The following is an 11,068-nucleotide window of genomic DNA, read 5'->3' as shown; positions in this document are numbered from 1 at the left end:
TGAATTGATATAAATATTTCAACTAATTTTGTAATTAGTAATGAAATGTTACTAAAAGAATAAAATTATATCCTATTTTATCAATTTTATGATAATATCTATCATTTTAAAATTAAAACGTTATATTGAAAAAAATATGATAAAATTATTTTAAATTGATAAGTTAACATATTTTATTTTCATAAATATAAAATATTTATGCTAAAAATATAATATGTTGGTAGAACGGGTTAATATTAGTAAACTATATAATACATGTATAAAAATTTAAATTATCTTAAACTTTTTAATATACAGTAATTTATTATAAAATTAATAAACATTAAAAACTTACTAAAAAAATCTAGCAATTTGAATTACAGATCATGATTATAATATATTAAATACAAAATTGTTTTCATATATGTTATTTCATGCATTAAAAAATTTAGTTTAGTAATCAAACGCAAATTCAATAGGACAAATATATAATAAGCAAGATATATATGTGATGATTTTAATTTACAGATGAAAACTATAAAATTATTATATTTGGCATAATTATACAAACATTTAAATATGTGAGTAACATTAAAAATATATAATAATTATGTAAAACTAATATCTATATATATAAATGTAAAAATATATACCCGCACAGTTGTGCGGGTGGAAATCTAGTTTATATAAAATTAAAACAAGTTCCCCGTGGGTCGTAAATGAATTAAAACAAGTAACTGATTATTGTCACCTTTACTCTTATCGTCGACGCATTTTGTTTCTGCTTTCTTGACTTTTTGGAAATGTGTCAACCATTTAATCTTGTGTGTGGTCTCTCGATCTGTTGTATATACGTATACAATATGCAGAACTTAAAATGTGGATAATACGAAAGATTTGAGATAATGAGTCTATTCTTTACAAATACTTTTATTAGAAATTCTCTGAACAAACTAAATAGTCTTGTTCAATCAAATTTATGTGACTATAAACAATTTGTGTATTACGTCTAACCAATCATTCACCAAGAACTTTAAACTCATGTTTTTTTATTCGACTGCTCTAATCTCTTGAAAATGGCTAACCTAAAATATTTAGGCCTTCTAGAATATATACTCGAGTATTTCCATATTTCGAATACACAATTTCTATATTCTTCGGTGCCACATCACCATTTAAAAATTGCTATCTTCTTGTTTTCATTGCACTGTAAACTGGCTCTTTATGCATCTTAATCTTCTTGAGTTTACACTTAACAAGATAATGTTTCATCTATCTGTTTTTCTAGAAAAAAAAAAACAGTTGTGAAAACGGTAAAAATAGCATAAAATTCCAAATCCCAGCGATTTCACTGAGGAGAAAACCAATAAACTTATACAAAAGCGATTGAAATATGCATTGACGTTTTGACCATCAAACTTTCGTATTGTGAATCTCTCCAACATTATTCCATTCGTCAGAAGATGTTTTTTGTTTGAATCTAATCTTGCAAGAATAAGCCACTCCACTCAGCTTTTTTAATCAAACTGTTGATAGGCAGTTTAAGCAAATTGGCCTAATTAACTTTATCCGACTTTATTTAATCTTTCTTAAGTTCTGCCAAGTAAGTTCAAAAAAGGTCATTTACGGCTCCATATAAATTCCAGCCAATTGATTTTTATTTTAGCAGTATAATTTATTCTCTTCGACTTTTTTTTAATTCAACATGAAAACGGGATTAAGTTTTAGACTACAAGCAGATTCGAACAAATTACCCAACTTTTTTTAAACTCCCAACTAGCTTTGCTCAACCTATCACCCGACGCGTTCCTCTAGACCAAAACTAAAACCGAGTATCGTTTTACCGTTCTCAACCTTTGACAGACACTACATAAAGGTGAGATTCACCTCCTTTCCTTGGATATCGAGGCTTCAAGTGTCGCTTCCAGAGTATATGGCTTCTGGTAAACTCATCTAAGCTTGTAATCTTCACTTGACGAGAGAAGAGAGAGAGAGACTTCACCTGGGTAAAGACGCCAAGAAACTCGAAATGTGCACTCGCGCATTCACCACCGAAAGTGAAGCAAGAGACTTGGCTTGAAGTCACCACCGCAATCTGACCAGCATGTCTCTAATAACCTGCACAGAAATAGTTAAACAAAACTACAAAGGATGCTCAAGTGAGCAACAATGGCACTGGGATGTGAGCTTCAACCAAATGCTAACATTGACTAAACCCAAAGTGAACGCCCAAGAACTGCATTAACACTTGCCACATATGAGAAATGTAGAAAGTTACTATGACTTGAAAATCACAGTGTCCAGTGTAAAAGGAGACAAGACACCCGATAGGACCAAGAGATAAAAAATTCGAGAAGAGATCCAAACCATCTTCCAAAGTTACCATCAAGAAACGAAGTAAAGGAGATCCAAAGTGATAAGAGGTAGCAGGAGTCTCCGAGGGCCATAGATGACCGCTTTTAAAACTACAAACCAAACCCTTGTGAGCCTTGAACCGGGTCAAACACCAACTCTGCCGGCATACCTCAACTTGAGACTCGCCTCCGAGGTAGTGAAAACCTTTAAAGTTCACTTGATTACAGTAACAAAGAATTGGTCCTTAACGACACCAAAGAGAGACACAAGACCAAGCCCCATGATCACACGACATACTAAAACCAGATACGACAAGGAATCACCGCTAACTAGAAGGGATGGAAGGACCTTCTCACTTCCACCACGCGCAGCAAAGCCCAAAACCAAATCTAACCAATTGAAAAGCGATCTACTTCTTGAAACCATAAACACCGACTTAAACCACCAGGAATCTCACCGTCGCCGTGAAGCAAGAAGAAGCAGCGTCATCGTCCGCTCGAAACTCTTTGTGAGCGGAGACCAAAATGAAGCATGATTTACACTCATGGTCAGTTTTATGTTTTTTATTACAGTCTAAGACAGTTACAGTTACTAGGGTAGTTTCTTGTTGATTGTTTACACAATTACCCCCAATTTCAACAAACTAAACCATTTTTTTCTTTTTGTCACGTGCGTTGAATATAAATTCAAAATATCTATATCATACTTTATTAATTTATTACATTTAAACACAGCCACACAAAGAACAAATTATTTGATTGATTTAGTCTCAGCCACACATAAAAAAGATATTATTAAGCTTCACTCCAACTCTCTCTCTCTCTCTCTCTCTCTCTCTCTCTCTCTCTAATCGTGAGACTGAGATTTAGGATTCTCGTTGAAGATATGATAACAGAGAAAATATGAGAGTGAAAAAATAGAAGAAATGCATATAATAATGAGAGGAGAGAAGAAGGTGTGGTGGAAGATGATGTTTATTGGGTTGTGATGGCGGTTGTTGCAACGGTGGGGCATCGACCACAAAGGCCGACAACATCTCCCTTGCATAATTAACAACATCGAGCGCCTCACAGAATATACGGAGGACACATCATCGTCTCCGGCTGATTTTAATGTGGAGGTTTCTCCTCTGTCACTTACACCGACCTTATATCTCGTCGGACCTTTCCCTAAAAGCACTGATGAAAATAGTAGCTGAGGTGTGGAAGTTGAGTGTGAGGTTGTTGACGACGAACTCGCCTCAGCTCAACGGCAGTGGAAGCAAGAGCATGTTATGGAGGTGGAGTTCTTTCTCGGGCCAGTCCAAGAGAGCGATGTGTACACTTAGCAACATGTATACAATATGAGTTTGATGTACATGTGTACAATACGACTTTTGTGTACACATGTACGATATGAGTTTCATGTACACATGTACGATATGAGTTTCATGTACACATGTAAAATATAAGTTTGATGTACACATCCAATAAGAAACATTTGGACAATCAGAGAAAGCAAGATTGTCAAGAAAAGGCGGATCAATTGGCTATTCTTTTTCTTACTTATACTGTGCATTTTTTTAGCTAGCTAATTTAAAAATGATTAAAGTATATGAATTTATTTTCCAGTAAAATTGCACCACTATGAACAACAAACATATTGTATGAATTTATTTTTCATTACTAATAGTTAACATCTTATAACTTTTGTGTACATGTGGATAACAAACAAACATATGTACACAAATAACTGTAGCATCCATGTGTACAACAATTGTGATAACATACATGTGTACATGGTGCTTGACAAAATTCATTACACTTCATCAACATAAGGAGATAAGACACATAAGAGACGAGAAGTGTAGATATTATCATAATTTTATCAATTAACCGAACTAAGCGTATAACAACAAGCTCATTTTAGAATTACACAAAACAATGACAATTCTAGATATATTCATGAGATTGTAGCATCCATGTGGACACATAATTCAAGCGTACATGTGGACACAAAAGTGTAGCGTCCATGTGGACAACAAATGTGATAGCATACATGTGTATATGTTCAGTGCTTGACAAAATCCATTACACTTCATCAACATAAGGAGATAAGACACATAGGAGATGAGAAGTTTTGATATTATCATAAGTTAATCAATTAACCAGACTAAGCTTATAACAACAAAGATTACAAGGATACTTAACAAACACATTATAGGGTTACGCAAAACAATGAAAATTTTAGATATATTGATGAGAAGTGAAACATACGAGCACCAATTTTTTAAGTAATCAATGACGGTCTCTCAGTCACCGTTTTCTTCATGCTCTCATCCATTCTTGATCCAAAGGACGAAGACGAAGCAGCCGAAGAATAAGAAGAAGACATGGCTCAAATAGAACATGTCTAGTTTAGACCCACGAGTCTATGACTACAATTAACAAACTTTCAAACCATTCACTTTTTTCTGTTTCAGCTGTATCCAATTTTTTTTCTCTCTGCTCTCAACTTTCCTTTGTCTATGTCTTTGCCGCCATCTCTGTCATATACGTCGATGGCACCTACATCTCTAACGTTACTATGTCTCCTCTGTCTTCTACGTATCTACCATCGTCTATGTTGATGACGCCTACGTCTCCGCCTTTGTCAATGTCACCATTACACTACCATTCGACCATCAACTTAATATATCTAAAAAAACAGATCATATAATGATTTAATGTAACGCTTTTGGAAAAAACAAATCTAGAGAAGTGAATTTTATTTTACAAAAAAAAAATTGAGGACAAAGAAAATGAAGAAGAAGGGAGAATGAGACTTATTGTCAACGATGTCTTTTGGATTTTGTAGTTAAGAATTAAGATAAAGTTACGTTAAATTAACTGAGAAAACAACAGGGTATTTTTGGAATTTTGTATGGTTCATTTGTGTTGTTTCTTCTTGTTTTTTGTGCAAAACTGCTCTAGGAGCAAGAAGTGTCTTTTTATGATATATTAAAGTTAAAAACTGACTTAAAGTGTAATTATTTCAATTTGCAATCTTTTTACTCAAAAGTCACTTGACGTTTTGAGGGGTTTAGGGGGGAGGGGAAGGGGAGAAAACTCTAAATCACTCGACTAATCATTAGTAATAGTGGTTAATTTTTCATTGTAAATTGAATCCATAAACTTGTAACAACATATCCCGTGGACCCCACCCGTTCCGTGGATCCCTGGCTGGCCTTGCAGGGCACCGTCCCTAACCCCTCACATGTGAGTCTTCACAAACTCTCCATATAGATTATTGATGCGTTTGGCGTTACTGGAACCCAAGACCTCATCATTTAACAACACTTCCACATGACGAGTGGTGACAGCTTGTTTTGATAAATAAATCATTCGGACCAGGTGTCCCGTAAAGTCTCGTTCATTTATGTTGTTTCTTCTTGTTTTTTGTGCAAAACTGCTCTAGGAGCAAGAAGTGTCTTTTTATGATATATTAAAGTTAAAAACTGACTTAAAGTGTAATTATTTCAATTTGCAATCTTTTTACTCAAAAGTCACTTGACGTTTTGAGGGGTTTGGGGGGGAGGGGAAGGGGAGAAAACTCTAAATCACTCGACTAATCATTAGTAATAGTGGTTAATTTTTCATTGTAAATTGAATCCATAAACTTGTAACAACATATCCCGTGGACCCCACCCGTTCCGTGGATCCCTGGCTGGCCCTGCAGGGCACCGTCCCTAATCCCTCACATGTGAGTCTTCACAAACTCTCCATATAGGGTCCGATTGGTAATGGCTGTAGCTTTAAATATTTTGCTGTAGAAAAAAATCTGTAGACTTTTTGCTGTGGCTTTAGATTTTATTGCTGTAGAATTTTATTGAAGCACTAAAAAATTGCTTTGGATATTTGGCTCTGCAGAGCACTTGTACAGCTGTAGAATATTTTAAGAGCTGTGGTTTCAAAAAAAAATTTAAAGCTTGATTGCTCTGAATTTGATGCTGTGGAAATAAATAGGGCTGTGGACAGCACCTACAGCAACTACCAATCACCCCCATAGATTATTGATGCGTTTGGCGTTACTGGAACCCAAGACCTCATCATTTAATAACACTTCCACATGACGAGTGGTGACAGCTTGTTTTGATAAATAAATCATTCGGACCAGGTGTCCCGTAAAGTCTCTTTCATCAAATACCCGTAGACCTTCTTATTTAGACTATTTCTAACTCACCTTTATTTTCATCTCTGTATTTTCTCTTAAAATAGAAAAAGTTTATTACATATGTGGACTTGCTCCAATATATATCTGTGTTATATAATTTTTTTATTTATACAAAAAAATATAGAGAATTACTATTTTCATCTCCAAATATAAAAGCAAAAAGTAGGATTGTTCTATAGTTCTTCTAAAATAGAGAAATTTTATCATAGACACATGGGTTAAAGCAAATTCACTTCAATAATAAAGTTTGGAGATGTACATTGAAGATCCTCTTGAACACGCACTTTCACTCTCTTATTAGTACATCTCTCCATCTCCTAACAGTTTAACCAATTCTCTCCCTATCCACAAAACCCATTTCCACAGAACAAGCAATACTCTTTATCTTTCTATGAATTTCTTCTATATTTTTCTTCTCCTTTCCTGTGAACAAAACAAACGAAAAACCTTTCCTCTCACCTTCAATTACCTGAGGAAGGAAGAACAACGAGATACCTCGCACCCACACTTTTATATCTCTCTTTAATTCACAGCCTTAACGGTTACTTTTGCTTTAAACGGCTACCTTTTTCACTTTCCCTTGACCATAACTCACTCTTCCCCATAAAACTGGGCGCTTGAGGAATAGAGAGAAACAGAGACACATAGCCAGAGAGAGAGAGAGAGAGAGATTGGTGTGGCAAAACCCAGATGGAATTTGAAGCGTTTCTTCTGTCCTTAGGGACATCAGCATTCATCTTCCTCGTTCTCATGTTCCTCTTCACCTGGCTTTCTCGTAGACCCGGAAACGTTTCCATTTACTACCCGAACCGGATCCTCAAAGGGATGGATCCTTGGGAAGGCAGCTCCTTGACCCGAAACCCATTTGCTTGGATCCGTGAAGCTTTGACTTCCTCTGAACAAGATGTCGTTAATTTATCCGGCGTCGATACTGCAGTCTACTTCGTCTTCTTGAGCACTGGTTCGAACATTCTCTCTCTCTCTCTCTCTCTCTCTCTCTCTCTCTCTCTCTCTCTCTCTCTCTCTCTCTCTCTCTCTCTCTCTGCAGCTTTTGTTTGGTTGATTTCGTTGCTTCTGATCTGGGTTTGGAGTTTAATGTAAGAAAGAAAGTTTTAATCTTTGGAGACAATTTAGGAAAAAAAAAAACGTTTCCTTTTGTTTGTATGTTGCTGTCTCTGTTTGCTCTGTTTTACTTTTTGTCCATATCTGCTTAAAGTACGTTTTTATCTTTATTACATGTTGTTTAGTTCAACGGAAAAGACAAAACAGTTTATTTCTTCTGGATATGTTCAGTGTCTTCTACGTTCCTTAATATAACCTAACAAAAGTGTTTCTCATGGTCTTGAAATTGGCTTTTGTTTGGAACAGTTCTGGGGATCTTTGCTTTATCCAGTCTTCTCATCTTACCGATTCTACTCCCTTTAGCCGCTACGGACAAGAGTATAAAGAACTCAAGGGACGTAACAGACACCACAAGCAAAGGAACGTTTAGCCAACTTGACAATCTATCAATGGCTAACATCACAGTAAGTTAAAACAAAACACACACATTCATTCATTTAACTTTTGTTTTATTCCATTTAATGTTTTTCCTTTCGGTTTTCTAGAGAAAGAGTTCAAGGCTGTGGGCTTTTCTAGGAGCGGTTTACTGGATATCTCTGGTCACATATTTCATGTTATGGAAAGCTTATAAGCATGTCTCTACATTAAGAGCTCAAGCTCTCATGTCTGCTGATACAATTCCGGAGCAGTTCGCTATTCTTGTTAGGGATATACCTTCCCCACCTAACGGACAGACCCATAAAGAGTTTATAGATTCTTTTTTCAGAGATATATACCCCGAGACATTCTACAGATCGCTTGTCGTCACAGAAAACAGAAAGGTATCTTCTTGTTCTGTCTTAATGTTTTAACTTTTTATTTTTAATTCTTTCGCCCTACGAAATGCATATTTTGTCGGGACAACACGATTCTTTAGGGTTTTGAAAAAGAGTTATTCTAGGGTTCACCTCCTTTAGATTCACCAACCAATAGAAAATTGTCATTTTAGATCTAGTATCTTTTAATTAAGGAAACCAAATAACTTGGTAAATTATATTATCTTTTCAAAATAAAATTTAAAAATAAATAAAAATAATATATAAAAACGAATTCAAAAAAAAAAAAGTTGTCAACAAAACACTAAACTCTAAACTCTAATACTAAACCCTAAACTCAAATCCTAAACCCTAAACCCTTGGGTAAACCAATAATGTCCAAAATAAAAACTGGATTTTATGGTTTTGGAGAAAATTAAAACTTATGAAATAATTAGATGAATTTAAAATTATATTGAAATGAGCTGTACATTGTACAGGTTTATGGACCAACCAATAATGTCCAAAATAAAAATGGTCTTTATGGGCACTCTCTATTGGGCGCCAAACGGACCATTTGACACCTCTACCTATGTTTCTTGTTTTGTAGGTTAATAAGATATGGGAAGGGTTGGAAGGTTACAAGAAGAAGCTTGCACGTGCAGAAGCGATATTTGCAGCGACTAGTAACCGACCAACGAACAAAACAGGCTTGCTTGGTCTGGCCGGAAAAAAAGTAGACAGCATAGAGTATTATACCGACCTAATCAACGAGTCTGTAGCCAAACTAGAGACTGAGCAGAAAAAGGTTCTTGCTGAGAAGCAGCAAACAGCAGCTATTGTCTTCTTCACCGACCGAGTTACTGCTGCTTTAGCCGCACAGTCTCTACACAGCCAGATGGTCGATACATGGACAGTGACTGAAGCACCTGAGCCTCGCCAGATCCTCTGGGAGAATCTCAACATCAAGTTTTTCACTAGACTAATCAGACAGTACTTGATCTACTTCATTGTCGCAATAACCATTTTATTTTACATGATCCCTATCGCGTTTGTCTCTGCGATCACCACTCTTGCGAATCTCCAGAAGGCTATTCCTTTTATAAAGCCAGTTGTGAAGATAACTTTCATAAGAACCGTTCTTGAGTCTTACCTTCCTCAGATTGCGCTCATCATCTTCTTGGCGATGTTGCCTAAGTTCCTCATGTTCCTCTCTAAATACGAGGGGATTCCTTCGCGGAGCCACGCCGTTAGAGCTGCCTCGGGGAAGTACTTTTACTTCTCGGTCTTGAATGTCTTCATCGGTGTGACACTTGCAGGGTCTCTGTTCGACAACTTGAAGGCTCTTCAACAGAAACCCAACTCCATTGTAACCGTTTTGGCTACTAGCCTCCCTAAGAACGCTACTTTTTTCTTGACCTACGTTGCTCTCAAGTGAGTTTTACTTCCTCTCGACATATATAAAATAGCAGTTCTTCTATAAATGTTTCTTGAATCTTGAAACTTTCAGGTTCTTTATTGGCTATGGTCTTGAGCTGTCACGGATCATACCATTGATAATATTCCATCTGAAAAAGAAGTATCTATACAAAACCGAAGCAGAGGTCAAAGAAGCTTGGTACCCAGGAGACCTAAGATACGCAACTAGGGTTCCCAGCGACATGCTTATCCTCACAATCACCTTCTGCTATTCTGTAATCGCTCCTTTAATCCTCGTATTCGGTGTTATCTACTTTGGTTTAGGTTGGCTCATCCTGAGGAATCAGGTCAGGCTTTCTCATAAAACCCTATTAGGTTTAAGCATGTTTTCTGGTGATCTTGATCGGTAACAAACGTGATTTTGATCTATGGCAGGCGCTGAAGGTGTATGTTCCATCATACGAGAGCTATGGAAGGATGTGGCCACATATTCACACCCGCATACTAGCGGCATTGTTTCTGTTCCAAGTGGTTATGTTTGGTTACTTGGGAGTCAAGCTATTCGTTTGGGCGACCCTCTTGGTTCCTCTCATCGTTATCTCTCTCATCTTCGGATACGTGTGTCGCCGGAAGTTCTACTCAGGTTTCCAACACACAGCTCTCGAGGTTGCTTGCCGTGAGCTGAAGGAGAGACCGGACCTTGAGGAGATTTTTAGGTCATTCATCCCACATAGCTTGAGCACTCACAAACCAGAAGATCACCAGTTTAAAGGCGCAATGTCTCGTTATCAAGACTATGCTGCAATATCAGCTGCTTAAGATTTGAATCCAATCCCTAATTATCTCATTGATTTGTTTTCTTGTTTTTTAGAAGCTTTTATTGTTGTGTGATTTTAGGGTTTACTTAGGATCTTTCTTTGCATGTGTTCTTCAGTTGTTGTAACTTTGAACTTTGTAGAAGCTACCTTTCAAGACAAGCAATCAATTTAGGACTTTCAATGTATTTTTATAAACTAGGAACTGTTGGAATCTATATATATATAAAATTGTCTGCCTCTCTCCTGTTGCGCCAGGTCAGAAAGTCAAGCTCTATAGCGATGACACGTGTCCGTCTTTTTAAAAAAATGTTTCTTTCACTTAGATTATTTTGGGCTCTTACGGTTTGTTAAGTGGGCTGATAAGACTCATTATCCAATACGAAGAATACTCACAGTCTTCGTCTTAAAATATGATGACGTTTGTTTTCTGGGATTCGTCATGTTCTTAAG

The 11,068-nt window shown here is 36.4% G+C and overlaps 1 protein-coding gene and 1 long non-coding RNA gene across 3 annotated transcripts; one reads left to right on the top strand and one right to left on the bottom strand.

Moving 5' to 3' along the window:
* Positions 1–1,629: 1,629 nt before the first annotated feature.
* LOC103840406 lies at positions 1,630–4,887 on the bottom strand. 2 transcript variants are annotated; one of them, XR_004451993.1, is made up of 2 exons: positions 2,683–4,887; positions 1,630–2,097 (listed from the first exon to the last, which is right to left on the bottom strand). It is a non-coding gene; the product is annotated as an uncharacterized LOC103840406 (long non-coding RNA). The 2 variants fall into 2 exon arrangements; XR_627607.2 differs by having other exon boundaries at positions 2,792–4,884.
* Positions 4,888–7,215: 2,328 nt separating this feature from the next.
* On the top strand, positions 7,216–10,858 carry LOC103840405 (CSC1-like protein ERD4). The gene is made up of 6 exons (XM_009116914.3): positions 7,216–7,486; positions 7,894–8,051; positions 8,133–8,408; positions 8,992–9,815; positions 9,892–10,147; positions 10,236–10,858. The coding sequence occupies exons 1-6, from the start codon at positions 7,216–7,218 to the stop codon at positions 10,617–10,619; spliced, it is 2,169 nt and encodes a 722-aa protein (XP_009115162.1). The 3' UTR covers positions 10,620–10,858.
* The last annotated feature ends 210 nt before the right edge of the window (positions 10,859–11,068 follow it).

Source organism: Brassica rapa, chromosome A09 (genome assembly GCF_000309985.2).
Source record: "Brassica rapa cultivar Chiifu-401-42 chromosome A09, CAAS_Brap_v3.01, whole genome shotgun sequence".
Lineage (NCBI taxonomy): Eukaryota > Viridiplantae > Streptophyta > Magnoliopsida > Brassicales > Brassicaceae > Brassica > Brassica rapa.
Note: the sequence above shows the minus strand (reverse complement) of the source record. Positions and strands in the feature narration are given on the sequence as shown.

Coding starts and splice junctions, on each gene's coding strand:
- LOC103840405 (XM_009116914.3), top strand. CDS start 7,216: ATGGAATTTGAAGCGTTTCTTCTGTCCTTAGGGACATCAGCATTCATC. Junction 8,052..8,132: donor TATCAATGGCTAACATCACA/GTAAGTTAAAAC, acceptor TCGGTTTTCTAG/AGAAAGAGTTCAAGGCTGTG. Junction 8,409..8,991: donor TCGTCACAGAAAACAGAAAG/GTATCTTCTTGT, acceptor CTTGTTTTGTAG/GTTAATAAGATATGGGAAGG.